This window comes from Oryzias latipes, chromosome 12, assembly GCF_002234675.1.
Source record: "Oryzias latipes chromosome 12, ASM223467v1".
Classification (NCBI taxonomy): Eukaryota; Metazoa; Chordata; class Actinopteri; order Beloniformes; family Adrianichthyidae; genus Oryzias; species Oryzias latipes.
The window spans coordinates 28,637,480-28,663,265 of NC_019870.2; the positions used below are offsets into that span (position 1 = coordinate 28,637,480).

Consider the following 25,786-nt stretch of genomic DNA (forward strand, 5'->3'; position numbering starts at 1 on the left):
TACTTAGTTTTGGGAATTTCATTTGTTGTTTTTTGTTTTTTTGTGTGCGTCTTTGTGTCTCCGCCTGTTAAGTAATCTTTAGCCTGACTTACATCAGATATGAGACAGAAAAGACGACAAAAATGTGCACTTTTAGCAAAAGCCTATTCCCTCCAGCGCATTAATGATGTGTCACCATGGAGTCCAACGGGCTGAAAACATACGTAAGAATGATCAAAAAGTTTGAAAAAGGTGTTGGAGTTTGTGTAGAGATGCTCTCTGTGTGGTTTTGTCTAAACTGAACGTGTCTGTGTGAACAGATGTTTCCTGTGGCAACCTTTTAGGTAACCGCCTCACCAGCTCTCTTAATCTATACGTCTGTGCGCGTTTGGAGACAGAGAGGTGCCGGATTTTTTTTTCTTCTTTTTGCTTTTGTCAGATATTTTGTCACGTTTTCTCTCAGAGCTGCAAAATATAAAATCGAGTTTCTGTTCAGTGGGTGTCTGAGGGCTTATAGGTGGAGTTCTGTCAGTGCGATTCACCTGCATGCACACAAATCACCTCAGTGACAGCAGAGCTAAAACAAACGCGCATCTCCATGGAGGAGATGGATTTTTGGGAAACCAAACCTGCATTCCTACATTTTTTATACAGCATTGGTCATTTCTACGGTATTGATCGCTAACCTATTTAATATAAAAAAAACAACAAAGGAGGACAAGTTGCCTCTATTTAATAGATTATCCTCTCTCTAATGGAATGTAATTAAATAATAGAGAAAAAGAAACATATTGTTTAGATTATTATCATTTTTGTTGTAGAACAAGGCAGCATGCAGGATAAATAAAAGACCTGAGTTGAGATGCTCTACATTCTCCTTCCTTCCTTTTTTAGGCAGGAATTGTTCTCTCTCTCTCTCTCTCTCTCTCTGCTTGGCTCAGTCTCTCCCTTCCTCTCTCCGTCTCTCTCTGTACCATATGGTGTACCATGGTACATTTAGCTTGTCAGTGATAATGGATGACCATGGAAGCCCAGTTTTGCTTTAAGCGCTAGCTTGCTGCTTGCCGTCTCAGCGTGCACGCGTGTGTGTTGGATGATCGCCGCGGATGCTCTCGGCCGTGGGATGAGGGATCATGAAGTAAAATCAGCCTCAGAGTCGACACGAGCACGCATGCGCGCACACATGCACAGCTCGACGCCGTGGGAACGTGTGAGCGCTTTCATTCCAGCGACCCCGATTTTGGCAGCACAATTTGTACGACTGTTGTTGTCAAATCCGCGGTGGTGACCTCATGAGGCAACCACGACAATGTTCGCCAATAACTGCAGGAGAATTTTAGGGATTTTCAAACCGTTTAAGTGTTCCGAACGCCGCATTTAAATGCAAAACATTTGAAGAGACTATAATCGATATGTTTAAGTGCTGAAAATCAAAGAGGGGTCTCATATAGAGATGAACCCAGCGAGACCTAACACCTGCATCAGCCACTCGTATCTGCTTTACAGAGATCCCTAATTACTCTCAGTTCTGCATTAACTTCACAGCTTTAGTTCAGTCTTGCCGCTCTCACGCTGTCACTTTCGACTGCAGGGTCGAAGCCGCTTTTAGCTCAGCGCCTCCACCTGCCTTCAAACCTGCTGCTAAGAGCCTCTGAAGCTGACGTCTGAAGCTGACGTCTGAAGCAGACGTTACCCGGCGTAACCAGTTAAGAAGAAGAGGGTTTGGAAACAGAGGGCTTGATTCCACCCTGGGATTGGTCCCTCTGACTACTCAAAGGATAGGGGGATTCCTAGAACAAATCTCTCACCTTCACAAGCACGCAGAAGCTTGAAGAGCGAAACAGGAAGTAAAGCGGACCGTGGAGTCTGGGGAAAGCGGTCCGTTTCCACTGGTGCCCATTTGAGGTCACTTTTACCCCAAACAAGTTCAAACCAGGACGGCCTAGCTGTTTGTTGAAAGATAGACCCCAGCGGTCAAATTTAAAGCACTTGTACTTTTTCATGGGGCTGCATGGTGGAGCAGTGGTTAGCGCTCTTGCCTCACAGTAAGAAGGGCTGTGGTTCAAGTCCCGGCTGGGGGGCCTGAACCAGAACACCAGTGGGGACCTTTCTGTGTGGAGTTTGCCTGTGTGGGTTTTCTCCTCCCACTGTCCAAAAACATGCTTCATGGGTTCATTGAATTAAATGAATTGAAGGTGAATTGAATACACTAAATTGTCTCTAGGTGTGACAATTGAGTGTATTCAATTCACCTTCAATTCCTTCAGTGTGAGTGTGCATGGGTGTGTGGTTGTGGCCCTGCGACAGACTGGTGACCTGTCCAGGGCGTCTCCTGCCTTCGCCCGTAAGTGGATAGGCTCCAGCAGCCCCGTGACCCCGAAAGGGAACAAACGGATTGAAAGAAGAATGAATTAATGAATGAATTCCTTTTCATCACACGTTTGGCCCACAGCAGAGATTCCAACAAGGACAAGTGTGCCGGCAGGAATCTGAATTAAAATCCAGCGTTGTCCGCTACAGATGGACAGACGTGGTTTTTATACGGCTGATACCAATTATGAGGAGTCAAGAGATGGATTATCATTCTTTTGAGCCGATATTCATTTGCAGTAGAAGTGAAAATATTGACATCAACATGAGAAATAATACAAACACTGACATTTAACTTTGTTTATTTAAAAAATGAGTAAATAAAAACAAACATGTAAACAGCTTATAGAAGTGCAGGGCTTAACAGGCTCAGCAGCATCCTTTTTTAAGTTAAATTAACAGTTCCCTGAAAGTTTTCCTAGTAAATAAAGTAAAAATGTCAACATAAATTAAATGATTTCTCTTTATGAAAAGGTCAAATAAATGCAAAAAAGGGCAGGAAATAGTTTTTATTCTTGTTTTATCTTCATTTGTCTACAACAAACAGCAGTGAGTCCATTTCTAGTTTTTGAAGGATGACATGAGTTGTGATGGTGGAGATCACGTTGTTCTCCGCTCTGCCTTTCATCCATGTCTGTAAATGATATCTATGTGAAACGGATGTTAAAGTGAGTATTAAAGGATGATGGGATCAGCTGTGATGGGTGGTTGACATACGCAGCAGAGTGACACTGAAGTCAGGGATGATGATGATGATGATGATCTCCCCTCCTCTCTTCCTCGTGCAGCTGTGTTCCCCTTCTCTCTCCAGCTGTTGCCAGCCACTTCCCTGCTCTCCCTGCCACACACACACACACACACACACACCTTTAGAGACAGTGTAATTATGGGAGGCGGGACGCTGGCTGGAGATCCATTAGAGCACATGAAAAAAAGGGACAGAGGCGCATAAATAAGGCAGAGAGAGGTGATTGATCAGTGAGGATTGCTTTCTTTCACGCTGGTGCACATGTGTGCTTATAGTTTGTGTGGTCATCCAGTGCAAAGAAAATGATGATAACAATCCAGTCCTTCATCGGATTCAAAGAAGATGCTAGCGATTGTACAGAAAGGATGGTAAAGGAGGCCCCAGAGGGCCCGGAAGGTTGCGTTGCGTGTCCCTGCTGCTCCGCTCCGACCGCGGCTCTGCTCCTGTGGCAGCAGACGCACTGCTAGGTGGAGCATTTCAGTTTTTTTGTGCACTCCCAGGAATGAGCCGTGTGAAGGCAGACGGCACTGCAGCCGCCGGTGCACACGGCAGGAGACGAGCCGTGGAAGTGTTTTAGCCACGGCGCACATTCTGCAGTGCTCGCTTCAAATCCCAGACTGATCGTCTGTGTGCTGCACGTCTGGAGTTTCCCTTGAGTGGTTCAGACGCGTGCGGCGCGGGAAGAGGCCGTGGCGTGAAGCAGATCCGCCTCGCTGTGCAGCAAAGCTCTGAAAAGGTTCCCTGCTGACCAGCTGAAGGATAAAATGGAGGTGAAGACAAAGCAGTCCTGCAGAACCCTTTCATCACACCCAAAAGTGGTTTTCTCAGAACAGTTTGGACTGTAAAAATATTAGAAAAACTGATCAATATTTGAAGCATATATGATGTACTGCATGCATTCCCTTTCTGTTTCACAGTTTTTTTTGCTATTTTGTGGATTTGTTTTGGTGCAGTTTTGCTTATTGTTTCTGACAGCACACCATCCTGATTGGCTGTAGATGACTGTCAATCAACCTCCTGTGTGCGGTGTCTGTACAGAATGCATTCATTTACCAAATACATTTTTATCATAATCCGTCCACTATTCTATAAAACTGAACTGATTTTCTGTGAAAGCTTGAACTTTGAGAGTTTGAACTAGAGAGAAAAGTGTGAAAATGCTCATATCTGTCTGATGAAATGACGTGTAGTGAGGAGTGTTGCAGCCTTAAAACGCCTATAATTCTATTTATTGGGGGTCATTTTTAGAATTTAACCCCCACAATAAACGTGTTTTTGGTTTTAATGCCAACAATGTTGATCGTCAGGTTGTTATACCATTGCTGTTCATGAAAGTAAACTCTTCCACACTTTCAGCTACTTCATCCATATTTGTTGCTAAATCACTACATTCCATAGGAAAGTTTCATTCTCTTCAGGAAATGTAGTTTTATGTTTGGTTTGCTTGATGACCTGAATGTGAATGTTCTCAGCACTAAAAACGAAACCCATCCTTCTGGTTTGTATCTTGACCTTAAGAACAAAAAACTTTTGAAAATCAGTCCAAAGAGTCCAAATAAATGAAAGTCAAAGTCTGAAGGTTTCATCCCAGGTTAGCCTGACGGACTGAAGCCGAGGAAAGGAGGGAACCAAGACGTTAACAGAGATCAGGACAAACTGGAAAAGAAGGCAGCTTATTTATTTCAGACTGAAAAGCAAACATGAAGAAAGATGAGGGAAGAATTCCTGATTGTTGTTCACAGTTTTGTCTGTTGTAGTCCTTGGCCTTTTTGAGCATTTTGTGATCCTTTATAATTTGCTGTCAGACTTTATCTTTATTTACCTTTTGTGGCAACCCTTGATATCCATTTTCTTAGTACAACTCTGTACTACACAGATTTTAAAATTATATTGTTATATCTTTTGTTTTTCTGCAAAATTCCCAAACATTGGGAGCAAACTGTTTTCATGTTTTACGACAAAAATAAAAGTATAGATAAAATATAAATATATGAAGGAAACAAATAGAACAAATTCAGGATCAAAACGACCTCAAAGGAACATCTTAGCTCGTCTCACCTCATCCCTGTCATCATCGGTTTCACATTTTGAAGAATTAGAATCTTATTCTACATGATCCACTTCATCAACATACTTCGCTCCATTCGTCACATTCATGGATTGTTTTGTGACTTCATGTTGTGCTGCCTCACGTATAGACGTGCTGTCAGAAACACGTCGGCAAGAAATGCAAAAAATACACAACTCTGTTTTCATTCAATCATAACTATGGAAAGAAAAACACAAACCGACTCAGGCGATACGTCATTCAGAAACACGACGACGGATGTGAACAATACTTTGATTGACAGCAGATCCCTTCACATTTCTGCCACGGCGCTAGCGCTCAGCATCATCCATCAAAGGAGACGTCGGCGTCTCCTTCAGGCCGTGGAGCGGCGAGCTCCTTACATGTGGGAGGGGCTACAGATGAAGCCATTTTGGGAAACTGTGGTTGGTGATTTTCCAGAGGAGCTGTTGATCCAACAATTCCACATGAGACACTCAACTTTGGATGAAACGTGTGACGCTGTGGGACGCTGTGGGACGCTGTGGGACCTCTGGTGGCGCCCGCTGTGCAGCGCCCAAGGCCGCTAGTTCCTACAAAGAAGCTCGTCGCCATCCGGTTGTTGGTCATGTGACTCATTTAGGTTTTAAAGAAGTGTTCCATTGCAGTTTTGTGTGATATTTCAATTTTACGCCTCAAAAACCACCTCCTCCCAGTTCAAAAACTCTTTTTTTAAATAAATGGGAGTTTATTCAAAATTGTTGTCGAGTTAATGTCGCAAATCCATTTCGCGACATTTTACAGTCAGTGGCACAAAAGACGTAGACCTCTGGGTCTTCTGTGACGTCTGAACAACTTCAGACATTTAAACTTAAAGGACTCTGTCATTCATGTGTCAGAACTCTAATGTTTGTTTAAAATCCTAAATTTCAAAAGCTGAACTTATTAAAATTGTAACTTCATTATGAATGAAAACTATCTCGGGGGGGGGGGGGGGGGGGGGGGCATTGCTTTGTCATTAAAAACAGAGTCACTGAACGCACCGATGTGTTTGGGGGCTACTGAGGGTTTGCTTCCCTCATCTGAATGTCATGAGGTTGAAGGAGGCGGGGCTAAGGGCAGGGATGCCCAGTTTAGTCTACTTTAGTGTTTTCCTATTGAATTTGATGTTTTCATGATCATTATGAGTTTATGTTTACTCTACAATCACAGGTACGAAGCTCAGTGAGACAATGGACATAAAATGGAACTGAATTGAAGAAACTCAAAGCTCTGTGGTTCTGATTTTTATTTGATTGTGGTTGTTTGGATTTAAGGTTTTCTGACCCTAAAAGTTTAAAAGCTTTTGGTTTTCAGAAAGCCTTTACTGTCCGTCACATAGAAATGGCTGTTTTTCCTCATTGGTTGTCACTCCTGCGTCTTTCTCTGCTGTCGTGCTCTGCGGTCACCGGGTAGAAAAGCTCCTGGCTGATCTGCATCTCACCGGTGACTGTAGTTTGAGTTTGATGTCGGCGCTCAGATGCTCCCCCCTCTCCTCCCTGGTTTCGTCCATCCGTCTCCTCCCCATCCCTCGCTGTGTGGTGTCAGGTGGGGTCTGCCCTGCTGTGATGGCGCCGCTCCGATCGCCGCTCCTCCGCGCTGTGTGGGAGCAGATATGTCATTATTTAGCAGCCAGGTGGCTGCGCTGAAATCACAGGGAACACATCAGCGCTGCGATGCGGCTCCCACATGCGCCGCCGCTATAGGTTACTGCTCATATTACAGCTGTCCAGGTGTTCGGGAGCTGTCGCATTTGTCTAAATACGGGGGATGAGGGTGGAGGAAGAGGATGGGGAGGTGCATCAATGATGGCAGGAGAACAGAGGAGGAAGAGGAGGGCTCCAAAGTAAGAGAAGAAAGTTTGGAGTTCAAGTTAATTTAAAAAAAAACTTCCACTAACCTAATCCACCTAACACAAGAAAATAGTAGTAGATGATTAGCAAGAAATGACTACTGTTCCTCTTTTTATAGTTTAGTTGGGAGAAAAACTATTCAGGCAAATGAAGGTTAGCAGAAGCTCCAAACTCTGGCAAATTGAAAAAGAAAAAGCACTTTAACTCATGTTTTCTTTTCCAGCCACTATGCTTAGAATTCAAACAGAATCTGAGCATTTTCAGATTTATTCTAGATTACGTAATTCACAGTTTTTCAAATAAATCCTAGAAATATCCAAACCTTAGCAGATGTGGCTCTGCACCAGACGAAATCAAAATAAATGCAAAATTTCCCGTAAAGAAAACAGAAAGAGCAAATACTGAAGGAAACCGAGTGCAAAGAAATGAAGCAGAGAGGATGAGAACAGAAACAGAAACAAGCTAAAGAGCAAAAATAACCTAACTGGGCTGGAGGAGGCGACACGGCAGAGATGATCCGACAGCCAGGACAGTGACAGGCAGAAATGCCGATGTAGTCTGAACCCTTTGACCCCTCCAGTCTGACAGCCCCTGACCCGGCGTTCACCTCTGCAGGGTTGCCCTCCTGCTCCTCCTCTCCTCGCCACGAGGAGCGTTCAGGTCTGTACTTGCAGAGAACAAGTCTGAACCTGAAGCAGCGAGCAGACTTAGACAGAGAAAGGTCGTCTGCAGACGGAGGCTGCATGCTTTCCGGTGGAGCTGGTGTCTCTGCGGTCACATGATGACAGCCATGCTGGACTTCATCGTTTGAAAACCGACTCCAATTATTTCTCACCTGCTTTAAACTGGATTGGTGTTTTTTCAGTGTCTCAGCAGCTCTGAATGCTGCCTGGCTGTGTGGATACTTTACACAGAAAATTCAGTTATTTATAGATCGGCAGTCAAACGGCTTAACTGGTTAATTATTTTAAAAAATATATACTTAATAAGAAGACAAAGACTGAGAGGCATGTCTTGCATTCTTCCTGCCGTTTGCTGCTAAAACCAAGGATTATTTTTCATTGATTGAATGCTATAAAGCCCTCAACCCATTGTTTTCCTGTTTCTCTTTCTTTATTCTAGTATCTTCCTCCAGTTTTTGCCGCTTAACTCCTCCTACAATGTTTCATCTATTTCAAACATCCAACTATTCAAATGTTCAGATCTTTCAGCTTTTTCCAGCTGTGACTTTTGCTCCTTCAAATCCTTGAACTTTTCCAGATATTCCTGGATTTCTGCCTCCATAGAAACACATGGGAATCCTTGGTGCAGAAGCTCGCTGATTCGATTTTTCATAAAAAATATCGTTTTTGTTATTGTGCTGTTTTCACTTTATTTATGGTCAACTTGGATCATTTCTTCATTTAATTCTTTCATTCTTTTGTTTTTTTTGCCAGTTATTACCTTTTAAGTTTCATTTACATTCAGCAATGCAGCATTCAATCTGCATTTTCTTCTGAGCTCCTTCTAGTTCATTTTTTTCTCCTGATTTCAAACATAACCAAAAAGTGCACATAAACGCATTTAGAGAAGGACTGATGGAGGAGATAACAACTGTATTAGGCCAACATGGCTACTGTTAGTACTTCCTACATCCTTTCGGTCTATCAGCACTCTGCAATACAGTTTTTCAAAGCAGTTTTATTTTTGGCAAATAAAGTTTCCAATGAACACAAACACACAAAAAGGATCAGAGTATTTACGCAACAACTGAGGATTTGGAGACCTTAAGGAGCCTGTTTATTCTAAAAAATGCTTGCATTTTTTTATTCAAACACACTAAAAAATGTCAGTTCATTCACTCATTCCGCACGAGAAAGAACAGATTTTTTTACAGGGATTATCGGGAATAATCCCGATGAAACTGATCCAGAGAGGTGCGACCGTGGATCAGGTTCTGCCATCTTCACGCCGAACCACTGAGATCTCATGCAGGAGGATTCCAGAAGCAAACTGTCATCCCTCAACATGAAAATCCCAACATTATCCTGAAAAATCCAATGAAATTTTCCCTGTTTAGTCAGAAGTTGTTGCCTGAAACATTCTGATCCCTTTGAGTTCTGACAGTTGTCTGCATGTAGATGCATCCATAAAAATAGAAATTCAAATGGCAGGTAAAGGTCACAGGTTCAGCTCCACCTTTTAACCGTCTTTCTAAATCCGTGTGAAAAACCTCAGAGTTTTTTCTCCCACTTTTCATCACAAATGTGGTGATTTTTGAGGGTGAATCTAGTATTTGAAAGCATCCCCCTGTTCGGATGCGCATTGTTCTCCTCCATGTTGGGCGTTCTATGTGAGACAACAACAGTCCACAGCGTGGCTCTCATTGTTCTGCACTTTAATACTTCTACATTGTGCCGCTAATTCAGAATTTCACACCGTTTCTCCCGTTGCTACGTCACTCTTTGTGTTTGTGCATCATTCCGCCTCCACCCCAAAGACAAGAGAGAAACGTGGTAAATCCACCTCTAAGAACCTTTTTAGTTCTACATTAGCAGTCGTCATCTGTCTCCAGAACAATACTCAAACCCAATTTACAGCTACAACTGGAGCCTCCTTTGTTTACACAGCAGCTAAACATTGTCCCGTCCATAATGGACTCCAAACAAAGAGTCAGGCTTTTAGTTGTAGGTAATCCTGAATGTTTTACATATTTTCCCCCTCGTTTCTGTTGTGCTTTATTGTCTCGGGAGCATAATTGGGGTGTGCTGTTTCCTTCATTTGTTTTGGGTTTTAGGAGGAACACGGGCTGAGTGCCTCATGGATGTAACTCCAGATGCTTTTTCGTCCAAGATATTTGCGGAAGTGCCGCCCGAAATCCCCGAGACAAAGACTGCAGATATGCCGGGGAAAACTCTAAACCCTGGGAAGAATCGAATCATCTGAAACTGCTGTTCAGCAGCACTTATGAAACAAAGCTGGGAGTTTAAAGCAGAAATGGGTGGATGTCTGCAAATGAAAACGGCATCAAAGCGGCGCTCCGCCACCCACTGCGTTTCAGGTGCCACGTTCCCGACTCCAGATGAGAGCAAAATAAAAACAGATTGATAAATTCATGGATGGCAAAGTTGCCAAATCGAGACAAACCCCGACCAAAGTGAACGGAGGGGGAAAAGAGGAAAAAAAAGTAGGAGGGGTGGATGGATGGATGGATGGATGGATGGATGGTGGTGGGGGGAGATTTGGGGCTCTAATGCCAGCCTTATGCGTCTTTTAGTCGTTTCTGCCGTCGGGGCTTGGCACGGGTGCAGCGCTGTCACCGAGCCAACAAAAATCTGCAGTGCCTGCCGCATTTCAGCAGCCCTGTTTTGTCTGAGCCCAACACACACACACACACACGTACGACAAAAACACACACCGACCGGCGCTCGGCGCTGCGATGTCTTCCTTCACAGAACCCGTGCTGCTTGGCGTGAAAAATTCACCCGCAAAGAGTCAAATGAAATGACAGCAAGGATGCATTTTCACTCAAACGTTGGAGCCGCGGCGTCCGTGGCGGTTTGGTCTGCGGTGGGCCCAGTTTGTCGCCTCGCCGTTGTTTGTTCTGTTTGCGGGTTGATGCCAGAATGGAGGAGGGGTGAAGGAGTGTAATGGGGGGGGCTCCTCAGCATCTCATTCACAGGATCAGATAGAAAAGCTTCACTTTAAGCCTTGTGCTACCTGGTGGGGTCCAGATGACCCCACTCCCAACGTGCCTCCGAGGCACGTTGGGAGTGGGGTCATCTGGACCCCACCAGGTAGCACAAGGGTTAACCTTCATTCACCTGCATCTTCTTGATTGCAAAACCCCCCTTTTATTTGGAGTGTTTTCAGCCCCCCCCCCATCTTTTAATTTGAGCGTCGATGCACTGGTGATAATTCCTCTGAGCGCTCCGAGGCCGTTTTAACACCGAGGCAGTTTGTGACGCTGCCCCTGTTAGCGAAAAGCTCCCATGATTCATCAGTGCCAGGAATCTCGACGTAGCGCTCAGCGGGGAGCAGCTACTATTAGTACTGCGGTGGGAGCAGCCGGTGACTGAGCGGCTTCTCTGCCTACCAGGAATATTTGGTTAGCTCAGAGCATCCAGCAGACACACACACACACACACACACACACAGGTTAGCATTAGCGGTGTTAGCGGCTTGGTTGGAGGAAAACTGCAACTTTTTCCTGAAAGCTACTTGACCTTTCTGTCAGAGTTTGAAGTGTCTTCCTGATGAGCGAGGATTTTCACCGTTTGTATGTAGGGATGAACAAAGTGTTTACTCTGCACTTTAAATTACATTATTAATATTATGTATTTGTATTTTAGTGTTTTAAAACCTCTGTGGCTGACAGTTCATCATAAAAAAAACAATAATTTCTTTAAACGGCATGATTAGATGCACAGGTGACTGGCATCACTCATATTTGTGTTTTTCTGCAGTAATAAAAACTCCCCCCATGCATGGGAAGCTGAGACACACTAACACTGCTGTAAATAAAAGAATTAAATACTTTTTAATTAAATACTGGTACTTCATCAATAACATGATCCAATCATTTTTGGTTTTGATAATAAACCAATTCCAGTCCAATTTTCTCAATGTCAGAAAAAATCAAACAGTAGTCTTTTTTTTCAAACAATATTTTTTTATTATTAATGCATTTTAGAATTTTAAACATAATAATATTCCATTGTCAGAGTGATGTCGACTAAGTAGACTGGTTAGGACGTTGTTATAAAAATAACACTTTGAAGGAAACTTGTCATTGATCACTGATCGTCCTGGACTTTCTTTCTTTATGTCATAATATAGTTTCATGCCCTCAGACGTACCTGCAGCCTCTGGGGACCAGCATGCACTGCTGCGGTGGATAGAAACCCAAAACGCTCTGCCGGTCCCACGATTCGGTTTCAACCTCCGGTTTTTGGGTTTTGTTTTAGTCAAATATATAATTTTGTGTTAAAAAACATCAAGAAAAAAATTCAGAAAAATCCTTTTCATAAAATGTGTTAATAAGAAATAATATTAAAAAAAAAAACATTTCATTTGTCTCATCCTAAGCCTGTATTAAAATAAAATGGTAAACCTTAAAATTTAACACAGCAACGTGAAAACATGCTGCTATGCTGTAGCGATGCAACAATCGGGTTCAACGGTGCAGACTGTGTCCACTCAGGCTGAACTCTCAGACAAATATAAAAAGGCTAATCTGCTGTTACTTTGATATTAATAACAAATAGATTAGTCATTTTTTGTAGCAATAATTGAAGATGTTCTTCTCCATATGAAATGAAGTATTCAGCCAGAGGAGGGTGGCTTCCTCAGCTGAGCATGGAAGGTGGCAGATGTGAGCTGCACGCCACGTCTCTCCACTTGTCCTCGTATACGTTCATCTGTTGTTTGATGCATTCGCTCGCCCCGGTGCCAGGGAATCAGCGCCTGCTGGGACGGCGGGGGGTCGCGGTGGTGGAGCGTGCGGAGTGGGAGGTTGTCTGTCAGCCGAAGGTTCATCATCGACCATCGTCTGTGAAATTCGTGTTGATCTTCGCTTAAAAATGTTAGACGGCGCGCAGGAAGTCTAGGAATAAATAAATGACTTCAAATCCGGAAGCGGAGCAAGGTTTAGACGTTAGAGTGTGTGTTTGTGTGTTCCCTTATGTGTGCGGTGTGTGTGTGTGTGTGTGGCTACCTCTCCGACTTTGTAGAAACTTTTGGACCGGTGCCCAGTGGTGTCATGGAAACGCTCGAATCGCTCAGAATGATTCATGACTGCACACTCCAACCCTCCCCCATTTCACACACATACACACACACAACACAACACAACACAACGATGAGGAGGAGGGAGTTTAACCCTCCTTTTATCCATCTTTTTCCATATCACTTTTTCACCTCTGCTATTATTTCCCTTCTCGTCAAATGGCAGCGTCAGTCAAACGCTGAGGCAGACGTCGGTGGGAAGCGTTTGCTTCTCAGTCTTAGGAAACCTTGATGTGTGGCTCAACCTCGGGGGGCGTGCCGATGCTGAGCGACCACTTCAACAAAATCATTTTCTTCATTTTTTTTTCTTCTTTTCTCTGTTTTTGCTTTTTGTTTTCTTGCTGTCACACAAATCTGCAATGAAACTGGGACGTGGTGGCCAAAAAAGGCTCGTCAATTCCTGACAAATAAACGACAGAAAACAAGCAGAAGCTCCTGAAACACCTGCACATTACCACTGACTTCTTTATCATACGGGATTTAGGTAAAGACGATAAGGTTTTAAAAGACAGCGGTGCTTCTGAGAAGCAGGTGTACAGATAGACCATAAGCCGTACACACTGACCTTGAGTTGGGGTTCTTCTGTGGAAGCAAAAAGCACAGCGTACATAAAAGGTTTGTGTTTGCCTAAATGAATGCCGTCTGATCCAGAACCCTGTTAAGAGCCAGTTGGGTCAACACTAACCGTCTAAGGACCGGCGTGTGTGGCGATCCCATCATCATGTGGGCCGGATTAATGTGAGCACAACTGATCAAAGACATGCAGTCAATGCTACATTTATTTCTCAGTCAGTTTGAAAATCTGTGATTGTGAGAAGAAATCTGCATTTATTCTAGTTTCTTCCACCATTTTTGACGCTTAACTCCTACAATTTTTCATCTATTTTAACCATTCAACTATTCAAATGTTCAGCTCTTTCAGCTTTTTCCAGCTGTGAATTTTGGTCCTTCAAATCCTTGAACTTTTCCAGATACTCCATTGAAACACATGGGGAATCCTTGGTGTAGAAGCTCGCTGGTTCGATACCCGGCTCTAGCATTTTTCACAAACATATCTTTTTTGTTATTGTGCTTTTAAACTTTATTTATGATCAACTTTGATCATTTCTTTCTTAATTAGATTTTTTTTGTGCCAATTATTATTCATTTTCATTCAGCAGGACATCATTCAACCTGCAGTTTCTTCTGGAAACGCAGCTCCTTCTAGTTAGAGTTGTTTTTAAGTGAAAGGCAACATGGGTAATCGTGTTTTAAATCTCTCTTCTTTGGCGTGTCAAACATGCATGCAGCCATGTCAGGTCTTTTCTTTCATTTTAAATGAATACGTATATTTAATGTAAATCAAATATCTAATTGTTTCTATTTTTAAATCATTTGGAAAAACAGTTTTTCACATTTAAATTCACAGTCATGAGTGGTTTACCTTTTTATGGTTATTCATGGAATCTCCAGCTGACAAAAGGCTCTATTTCTGTTAGACTGATTACATTTAAAAATGGGATCATTTTTTTGTCAAATGTCATACTTATTAAATTTTGCTATTTTTGGGTCGGATTTCCCAGAATGGGTGACAGTGAAGGTACCTGGAGAACATGAAGGTGTCCCTCATGATGAGAGCGCGGCGCTTCCTGTCGGCTCCCGGCGTGTAATGGAGCTGATTTGTGTTTGTGTCAGAGTCTGTGCCGCGGATCAGCAGGGATTTGGTGCTCCTGGCTCACCAACTTCTCAATGGCCTTTATTCAGCAGAGTGGGCTGAACAAAAACCCCTCCTCCACGTTCTGCATCTCAGCTGTCGGCACACTGACCAAGCGAGCCGCTTAGGCCCCTCCCCATCGCCAGTAAGCCTCTTCATAGTGGCGTCTGGGAGAGAAAAGTCATCGCTCTTTGAACACGTGGTGGTGGAGGTCAGCAGGAGCTCTAACCTCCGAAGTCTTCCTGTCTGAGCTGCTTTCCAGCTCTGAGGCCTTTCAGCACCAGAGGAAATCATTCTTTTCTTTTTCTGTTGTTGAAGTAGGAGGAAGTAGAATCCTGTTGCGGTTGGTTTCCGTGTGTGGTCAATTCAGGCCAATCAGCTGTTAGATTTGTAGCCGTCAGCCACAAACCCAAACAGCAGCTTCTATAGAAAAGAGAAGTAATCTTCAAGTTGCCTTGGGATCTTGTGTTTTTTATCTTGATGGATATTTTCTCCGTTTCCCGGAACGGCGAGAAGCTGCTTTTGTTAGATGGATCAAAGAAGCGCCGTTCTGTTGACAGAACGTCTTTTGGATCCTCTTGAAAGGTCTTCACCGTACAATTGTGTGAGAAAGCGTCGCCTTCAGGACTTTACGGTGATCTGTGCCGACTGAGACCGGCAGCTCTTCCTCCGGTCACTGTGTGACGTTTGGCTGCAGCACACAAACTCCAGTACACACCAGAACAAACATTAGCTTTGTTCCTAGGAGCCATTAGGTTCCTTGGATTTTAATGTTTGTCAAGCTAACACATCGGGCAGATGTTAAGTTATTTTGTCCCCTTCTTTCTTTCTCATTAGGCAAAGACTTTTTTACCCATCAAACCAGATTTTGATGTGAAAACAAATTCGGTTAAAGTGAAAACATATCTGAAAATGAGCTAAATGTGCTTCTAGATCAGAAAATGAAAATTAATTTACGATTGTCTTCCTTGTGCTTTCTGTCTGATCCAAAGGCTGAAAATAATTACAAAGAAAAAAACCAACATTTTTCTAAATATTTACTTTTTTTTATCCTTTGCTGCTTCTTTTACAAACAATTCTCCAAAAATTTTTTTTCCTATCTTCTCAAAAATATAGACTTCAATTACATGGGCATAATTGAAGAGAAATGTTATACAATTTATTTTTCAAAGGATGCATTTTCAGATATAAAGGACTTTTTTTAATAAATAACCATATTGCTTTTATCATTAATAGACTCTTGGCTCAGAAGGCTTTCTTCGCTTGGAGGCTTTGAAATGAAACGCTCGCTTCCTGCGAGTGCGGGTGTGTGTGTGTGTGCGTGCGCTCAGCGGCGTCCGCTGACAGGGTGTGTGTCCTCCTGGCTGACCCTTCCCATCGTGCTTTGCTCCCTCCCATCGCTGCTCTTTCTTGAAGAGACAAATTAAAATAGCAGGGATTTTTGTTTGTGTGTGTAAAACATGAGCTGAGCCTGCAGAGATGGTGGAGGGCAAGAGGCCACCGTGTTGGGGCAAAAACAAAAGAGCCAGGGCTGGAAGGCTGGTAAAGCCTCCATGCGCAGCGGCCGTGTCATATTTGCAGGTATTTCTGCAGCGAGGTCATCGCTGTAGCTGAGCGATGCTAAAACACATGAAAAATCAGTTTCACACATGGGGGGCTAGTGCGCTCACATTTTTACCACGGTGTCGAAAAAAAACAATAACCATGAACAGAAACATTCTGCTAAATTTGGGGTGTTTTTAAATGTTGTCAGACCAAATTATTGAATAATAAAAGAATAATTGAGGTTCTAACTGAAAGTACTAAATGTGACTAAAGGCTTTTCTTCTCACAAAGGCCAGACGGAGCCAGAAGGAAAAGCTGTATTTTCCCCAAATAAAAAATTAAACATTCACAGAATAAAACCTACCTGTTTTTGCTCAGTCTGTCCTCTTTGAATTTAGATGAGGGCTTTTTTTTTTTTACAGCTGCTGCATTAGGAGGAAATAAAAATCATGAGGATTTTTTGTTATTGCATCCTGAGATGGAAGTCTTACATTTTCTCCTTCGTGCGCCGCTGAATGTATAAAACACTCCAGGTATTTATCCGCGTAAATGGAGGGCTGCTCGACTGGGTATTTTATTTACGGCTGCTGTGCCAGAAGGCATGAAACTCGTGCCAACGCTGGCCCTCCTCCATTTTAAACTCCCGCAACCAGACAGACATCATGTGACGGGCGGATTCGATCAGCAGGCGCAAACGCCACAATATGGCCTTTTATGTTTTCTTATTTCCTTATAGCAAAAAAATCTTACCAAGCTTTGAGATTATTTATTACATATTTTCTTTCACTGGCTGCTTTTTTTTTTTGCAGCCTTTAATACAAAAGTCAGAGTAAAAATGTTTTTAAGCCTAATTTTACAGATAATTCCTGCTTCCCAATGTTAAAGTAAATCCAGTAAATTAGGTCAGAGTAAAAATGTACGATGAAAAAATCTTTTTGGTAAAAAAAAAAACAAGCTTTCTTTTACAGTTTCGTATTTTGATGCCCTTACAGGCCTGTAAGCCTGGACCCGTCACAATAAATTGAGCATTTTTCTGTGGTCAAGAGAGTTTTGACACAAAAAGACGTGTGATAAAAATAATATTCTTCCATGCATGCGTGCATGTTGTGCATAGATCTATTTTGCTCCGAAGCACATCTGCTCTGTGGTTTATTTTGGAGTGCAAGGATGGTAGCATCCATAACTGTGTCTGTAGATGGAACATATCTTCACGTGCGCGCGCGTGCATCTTCACCACTAATTTCCTGTACTTTGAGTGAGTGTGTGTGTGTGTGTGTGGTGGGGGGGGGGGGAGGGGGTCTTTGTACGTGTGCCAAACCGGTCCAGCTGGCATCAGTTGTAGCTGAAGCCGAGGCCGCTATATATCGGTTGTGTGCGCATACACACACACACACACACACACACAGTCCACCACATTTTTATTCTGTGCGCCTGTAATTATCAACCTCTTCTGCATCGACTACCATGCTGGCACGTATTCAGCGGCGGTCCGTCCAGGCCCCATTCCAGCTCTGCACCACGTCCACACTTCATTTCTTCTCCACACACTCTTGTTCTAAAAACCCCTCCGTCTCATCTGGTACGGCTGCATCTGCAGCACAATGTAATTACACACTAGCTGTAGTTTGATATTTAGATTGGCTGCAGATTTAAGGTTTCATCCAAAAAGGAAGGTCTGCGCGGTAAAAATAGTGGTGGAAGGAGGAGAGAGCCGGAGCAGGAGCTTTGTCGTCTCCACACAGCAGCCGGCGTGGCGTTGTTTGGAACTCGCCAGACATTTGTCACAGGGAGAAACACCTGGGTATGCCTGCTAGAATGCCTCACCTGCCACAGAGACCTCACCTCCTTGTCATGCGGTTATCAGTCGCTGGCTGTCATTGAAAGAGGCAAACACGCTGCTGCAAAGACGTATAAAAGCCGTACGTCAGGTGTTTGCTCGGCTCCCAGGAACACAACACTCCCAACAATCTCTGTAGGAAACACATCTTGGTCTTTCTTGATTTTATTTATTCATTTTGATTCTTTTTTATTTTATTCTTATTTTTTTAAACTTGTGCCATTTCTATGAAGGTATTCAGTGATCTTCAAACATCACGGTTTTGTACATAAACTTGGATATTCAGCATTTAAATCGTGTTGTTTTATTCACAGTTATAGACTGTTTGTTGTGTTCTGTCTTTTTCCCGCCTAACACGCTGAGCCAGAGTGCACCGGCGCTAACGCTCTCTTCTTTTCCCCCCGTTCAGGTAAAACGGAGAGGAGCTCGTATTCGTACAGCAGGGAATCCAACCCGCACTGCCACCAGGTCAGTCCAATGACACTTTTCTTGCTGTAACACAGAGCGGCAGGTGTGTGCTTTGCCTTTAGCGCTTGTTACCGGGAGAATCCTCCACCTGAAACTCCACGTTCTGTTTGCAGTAGGAGTTGGAGCAGCTAACACTCGGAATTGACCTGCTGACTGTGTCTGCCGTGAGCCGCCGGCCCTGTTTCGCTGTTTCTCTTAACTCGCTTGTATTTGACGCCACATGACAACGTTTTTACTGAGAGAAAACCAGAGAGCTAAACCTTCTCGTCATCCATCCAACATGCTAAGGAAGAGGATGGGTGCAGAGAATCCACGGACACTTTGGAGCTCAGCTCAGCTCATGTTGGAGGATGTGCACGTGCTGCAAACAGATTTAGCAGATTTCATGACTGAAACACAAGAAAACCAGTTGGCTGAAGCTCACTGGGTTGAGCAAGCAACTACTTAGGGGCGTTCAAATCCCAGGCTTGATGTTGAAGTCTGCACATGTGAATCAGTTGCGGGTCTATGCGTTGCTTTTTGCAGTTCCCTGCTTTAAATAATGTCCTCGACTTAAAGGGCCTATATCCTGCTTTGCTTAAACCTTTTAGAGTAAACTAAATCTATATCGATGATCATTTATTATCTTTGGCACACTAAAGAACCATTTTTCAATGAAATATGAGTTATTTTTGTAGTTCATTATTCAACCCGGAAGTAAGATGACTTTTACAACGAAGAATGTTTAAACTGTTCCTATAAAAGCATCACCGCTAGCTCCATGAAGAAAGTGGGTGTGTCTGTTAGCTTGGGGGCGGAGCTGGCAGCGCAGACTCTTCCTGCAAGGGGCGGTTCCTCACTTTGTGATGTCACAATGTGAGAACCTGCTCGTTTTGTGGATTGGGAGGGGCCGGTGCTGAGAGAGCAGGATTTTAGAGGAATACTCAGAAATGCATGGACAGATCAAAATACCACTCTGGGGTTTCCTTTCACGAAGAATGAACATTATGATGCACTGATAACTTTTTGTTTAAATAAACTTAAATCTGAACACTCAATTACATTTGTTTTCTCCCTCCAAAGACGTGTGTCCAGCATATTTATCATCCATGAACATGAATATTAAATCATCGCGTGAAGCAGTAGTGTTGCTCTGACTTCATTGTCATGTCAGGTGGATTTCCTGAAACACCAAAAGTTTTTCCAAAGCTCGACATGCAGACTCATGTCGCAGTTATGTCGCTTTGCTGCAGCAGAGAGAGGTCAGAGGTCAGACGTAGAGAGTTCTGTCAGCTTTTATTTTGAAGAATTCTATCATTTGGGTATTTCTTTTTCATTTTACTTGAAAAACAAGACATGAACGTTTCTTGACAAAAAGACTGATGAACAGGATTTACAATCCCGTGCTTGTTTGACGTTCTTGTGTTTGTGCACGTTTCATGGATTCTTCCATTGACTCATTATCTCAGTAAAGCATTATTTCTTTAGTAGAAACTGTTTTTATTTTCAGTCGAAGCAGCCGTGTCCATTTCAGCTCTGGGGAGGAGCTCTGCAGGTGTTTCTCGTAAGGATCACAACAAACTTTCCACTCTCGTTTTTCGCCGTTTGAACGCCACCGTCTCGTGGAAAAAATGACCCCCCTCCGGAGCAGATGTTATTATCGAGCGTCCAACATTTAGCCAAGCGTGAAAGAATGGAAATGGGTGCCGCAAAAGAAAAATATAGTAATGAATAAATAAAATGATAAAATAAGAATTTGATGGTAATATTAGTGGAAAGTGTTTATAAACTTAAACAACATAAACTGTGATGCGTATCCATATACGCATCACACACAGCAATAAGTGGTTCCGGCCGCAGCAACATTATATACAATAAGTCGACAGTAATTTCAGTTTCCTTTTTAACTGTATATTGTAGCAGACTGTTTGACATCATTGTGTGAATTATTCCAAATTTGTGGAGCTGTAGTGCAGACAGAACAGCTGGTACATTGTAACTGTCTATTCATCCCTTTTTGCATATGCTTTCCCCTGGTGTCAGAGGGTGACAAAAGTGGGATGAGGTCACACAGACGACTGTTTCATTTATCAACATCCCTGTACATTCTGCATGCATCATGATGCGTATGGAGCTCCGGCACCTGAAGGAGGCTGTGTCTGTGGAAGAGAGCATCTGTTTTGCAGTGTAGGTAGAATACGTGTTATTCCATATTACAATAGTTGAGGTGAGGCTCAAACAGGGATCTATGCAGTGTTAGCATGTGTCGAATTTTATAAAATAAAACAACACATTTGGAAAATTTCTGGACAGTTTTATCTATGTGTTTTTTTAAATTATTGAATTTATTGAGTCCACCTGTTGTAGCGATTGTCCATCTATGTTTATGTTTAATTTCCTTTAAGTGAATTTGTGTCTAGATGGGTAATTGTGATAAAAAAAAGGTTTTGCTGAGTCTGTAGCTTTTATTCATCATTTTGTTTCTGTTTGTTTTTTCTTAGAGAGGTTAGGGGAAAATCCACTCCAAAGAGCAGAGCGTTGTCTTTTTCAGAGCAGCATTCGACTCCTGGGCGTGTGGATGAAAAGAAGAGCAAAAAAGGGAAGAAAAGGACATTCCTGTTTGTCACCAAAAGCCTTGTGCTCTTTTTAATGGTTCAGACGGACCTTTCATCCTTTTGATCTTCCTCTCTGTCAGGAGGACAGTTTTCGACCGTGACAGCTGCGTGGACACGCACACATGCCCACACAGCCCCACTCCCACACAAATGCAGACCGCTCACACTGGTACAAGCGTGGCGTTTGGGAGTGCACATGCCTCGGAATTAGAAGCAACTGCAGTTGGGTTCCCTTAACCAGTTTGTCAGCAGGTTTTTCCCACACGGATCTTTGATCTTTTGGGGGTTTTTACATGTTGATGGAGGGGGGTCACCGACTAAAACACTGTTTCTTTTGTGTCATTTGCAGACTCTGTTTCAGTCATTATAAGTCATAGTTTTTGATAAAATGTTTTTTATATCAGACATTTTTTAGCAGGACTCTAATTTTGACTTTGTATATTTTTTCACTTAGCAAAAGATAAATCAAAAAGTGTGTTAATCTCCTTACAAAAGATTATTTCCCTCATCCAACACTCATTAATCTCACTTTTTCAAATGATTTACTTTCATCTGAATTAGTCTAATTATCAGAATGGAGGGATATCAAGGATTCATTCATTTGTTTGTTGTTGTTGGAGGAACAACTGAGAAAATAGACCTGCATTTTATTTTTTGAATTGTATTTTAGAAGATGGTCTTCATGATAAAATAGCACAAAGGGTAAACTTTCTGAACATTTGGCTCTGGATAAAATTTTAAGTACTTTGTGTGAATTATGATGTCAAAAGGATTGAGGTTTTTACAGGTTTTATGGATACACAGATAGATTTATTCATTGTTTTACCTTTTACAAAAATGATGTTATGTAAGCATATTTATAGTTTTTATGGATCCAGGTAAATTTAAAAATTTATATTTGATTTTAAAATGACAAACCTAGTTTTATGTCGTTGTTTTTTCCTTAGAAAAGAATTATTGTTATCTTTACCTCTAAATAATAATTGTTTTATTAAATGGTAAAACCTGTATCAAAAATGTGGTTGTGAATGGTGGTGGGAAAATGAATCATTTCATAGGAGAGCAAAGGCTGCAGGTGTGATCCACCTGTCCTATTAAAGATGAAATCTTTATTTTCAATATTTAGGAATTGTTCCTCTTATGCTGCAACACTCAGCTTACACAGTTCGTCGATCAGACCCTCTATCTATTTTATTAAACCTAGATTAGGTGGAGATTTGCTGTAGAATAAAATTTGTGATTGAGAAACGCTAAAGCTGCGGCCAGATCTACAGTCAGTTGATCAAAACGTAGCTTTTATTTCAAAATGAGTGAAGTTTTCACACAGTGATTGACAGCAGAAACACCAGGTTGGTCGTGACATGCAGCTGGTGCATCTCTGACTTCCTTCTCCTATTAAAATATGAATCCCGTCATTCCAAACGAAGTCTTCAGTTAGGTGACGGTGACATTTGTAGGGACAAACTTGGCTTTTCATGTTTGGATGCCGTGCTGCATTCATACAGGCAGCCTGAAGGCTTTAAATCTCTTGTAGCTTTTGCTCCAGAAGGTTTTCAGAATCAGATTAGAGCGGAAGCATAAACGCAGATATCACACGTGTGTGTGTGGTTAATAATAGAATAAATGAAGAGTTTATAAATACAATCAAATCAAAGGTGGGACCAGTTCTGTTTTTCCACCACTTCTCCAAACATTTTCCTGCGTATTTATTTCTTTATCTCTGCATTTTTCTGATCATAAATCTGTCTCTTTCCATCCATCCATCCATCCATCCACCTTTCTATCTCACTCATGTTTTATTTATAACCACTTCTTCGTCTCCAGCTGGAGTCTTTGTACAAGGAAATGACAAACCATAGAGGACAAAAATATGAAATAAATCAAACATTACTGCATCACTGGCCATTTTCCTACTGGGCTGCTGTCAAATTATCCTGCTACACAGTCTGAATGGCTCCTGATGGAAATTGTTGGAAATGGCAGATTAATTTACATGCTGGGCTGAAGTCCAACATCCTTGGCTGTTAGTGAAAGATTGAGAGAAAGGGAGAGCGCACGCTCACACCGTAAACAGAAAGATTTCAGCGATCCCGGTTCATTTAAGCTCCTCCCAAACCTTGGCTCGGCGTGAAAATGGAAGTTTTAAATTTACACTATTTAATTTCTCCAGAACCCTTCCGGATGTAACGGGACAGTTTCTCTGTTTCACTGTTTTCTGTGACACTAAGGACGGCAGAGGAAAACTAGATGAAGGGACAGTTTGGTGACTTTTGGTTTGCCTGCTTTCGCACACAACCCTCTCAGGAGGAAACTAAAGACTCCAACAAATCAAATGAGCTGGAAAAAGTTCCAATGGCTGCTTATGAGGGGGCATTAACGTCTGAAGCTACCGTTGACCAGGAACACTTTTTATACTTGTCAGACAAAGTAAGCAATCCAAAAAGAAAGAAGAAATCCGGTGTGAATCAGTCCAGGATCAGAGGCACCGGTGTTTAGATGTAGGATTGATAACGGTGACATTCCTCATTCCTAATAACTTGGTTCAAGAACAATGCAGATGACGATCCTCTCCTTTGTCATTTGTCTCTTTGGAAGTTTCCCAGATAATCACCTGCTCCCATACAAATCTATTCTCTTCACCTCTTTTTCTTTGGTCTTTCAACAGACTTTTTTCTCCTGGTAGTTTCAGCTTCAGTTTATACACGACTTTATCTCATTCACACACAGATACTTTGTCTTGCTGCAGCTGATCTTCATTCCTTTCCAGAACAAAGCTCCACCTCTCTTGATGTTCCTTCACCTGTTTCCTGCTCTCACTACAGATCACAGTGTCATCTGCAAACATCCTGACCCACAGATGTTCCTGTCTATCCTAATCTGTCAGTCTGTCCCTCCAAAAAACTAACAAGAAGGAGCTCAAAGCTGATCCTTGGTGCAGTCCCACCTCCACCTTCAACTTGTCAAACCTACAGACATCTGATCGAAAGGTCGCAGGTTTGTTCACTGCCTTGCCCGCTCAGGTGTTGAACTATCCTTGGGCAAGACTCTGAGCCCCACATTGCTCCTCATGGGTATAGGTTGGCAGCGGTGTTTGACACTGCAGTGTGTGTCAGTGTGTGTGTCCATTGGTGAATGGCACTGTGGCTGTAAAGCACTTTTAAAGCAAAGCAGTAAATCCTTATATATTGTAAGTGTGCGCCATTTCTGGAAGTATTTTCATCTTTCAGAGGAAAAGCCTGTGTTTGCGTTGAATAGAGTCTGTTACAAAAGATGAATTAGTGATGTGGGCTGGCTAACATGGGACCCATCAGCAATGTGCCTAATTATCCTGGGAGCAAAATGTCTTTTTTATACATTATTTGACCTTTCTGCATTGGATACTCACAAAGGGGAACTACCCACAGTCCATGTTTCAGTCATTTGGTTGTTTAAGGTCTGCTGGAGAAGAGATTCGTTTTTCCAAACAGTGAGCTGCCTCCGTTTTTAATATCCGACGTTCTGTTTCTGTTAGCTCTGGTTTATTGTTTGAAGCGTGAAAGAAGTCTTTTTTTGGGGGCATTTTCCTTCAGATATTGTAAATCGAAAGTAAAACAGTAACAGTGGAAGATTTGGGGAATAGTTTCTAGCATTGATGACATTCTGACAGTTTGTGCAGAAGTTTCAAACTAGAGCTGTTTAATAAAATAGGTTAATTAGAATTATTTTTAGGTTACTATGGTGACGGTAAACTGTGAACTCATTTAACAAAGTGTCAGATTTCTGAGATTCATGAGCTATTTATGATAAAGTGGGATTTTGATGAAATAAATAAAATGACTACTGACTTAAAAATAAGGAGGCCAATTTGTCATGATAAAAAAAAAACATATGTTTAAAGTGTCAAATTATTTTGATCCCTAAAAGTTCTTTTAAAAAAGGAAGCAGTTCTTGGCAGCAAATGATTACAAAAGCTAACCCATGAATCCTCAGTCGTTTTGAAGGTTTACTGCATTCTAAGTTCCAGCCATTTCAGCTCTGCCGTCAAACTGATGCTCTTCTGACTGTTTACAGAGTTTTAATGCGCTGAAGACATGTTGACCTCAAATTTTCTAAGTATTTGTGCATTTACACCAGCTTTATGTGTGTTATACTGGTGATACCCCAAACATCATGAAAACTTTAGTATTTTTGTCCTGAAACAGATATTTTTTACGGCTGCATGTGCAGAATTTCAGTCAAATCTGTAGCCCAAATGGAAAAAAAACAGATGTGAAAGATTTAAACCTAATCTAATTTGGATTATTTATAGCCCAACTGTGAACCGGTTTAACCAAGGCAACGCACCGAACATCTGTCTTACACATTTTAATCACCTGCCAATCATTAGGGATAGCAAAGCTATGTTATCCTGTGTGCAGCTCAACCAACACCAGCCTGTCAGTGCAGGTCACCACATAATGACAGCGGAGCAGAGCTTCAACCTTTCAGTCTAACATAAGCAACAGAAGGCAAACTTACAGTTTTAGTGAAGGTCTGTTGCATTTTCCTTTATGATTGTTTTTTGTTAGGAATGTCTGCTGTTGAAGTAAAGGTGGACAGTAAAGTTTTTTCTGTGCGACTTTCCTTGGACGTGTTTGTCACTCCTTTTGTTCACTGGTGGGATTAGCAGTGTTGCAGCCAGCGTCCGTGAAGTCAGTCCCCGTTTTTTTTAACATAGTTTGCTGGAAAGTCCACCGAAAAGAGATCTCACCCCCGAGTGGGGAGTGTGGGAGAAGTGTGAGACTGTGGGGGAAACACTGAACAGTCATGGCTTTTTCTTGAATAGTCCAGCTGATTGATTTTGAAAGGTGTGTTATATTTTGCCATCT

At 42.2% G+C, this 25,786-nt stretch overlaps 1 protein-coding gene across 9 annotated transcripts in view; it reads left to right on the forward strand.

Annotated features, from left to right (window-relative positions):
• The window catches only part of tcf4 (transcription factor 4), a 224,209-nt gene that overhangs the window by 90,471 nt on the left and 107,952 nt on the right, over positions 1-25,786 (forward strand). For all 9 annotated transcript variants that reach the window (XR_002874300.1, XM_023960869.1, XM_023960868.1 and 6 more), the window contains one exon: positions 18,287-18,345. Coding sequence is in view for 8 of the 9 variants with exons in the window: in XM_023960869.1 (XP_023816637.1) it covers positions 18,287-18,345 (59 nt within the window). In the remaining variant the exon portion in view is untranslated. The remainder of the gene's footprint in view (positions 1-18,286; positions 18,346-25,786) is intronic.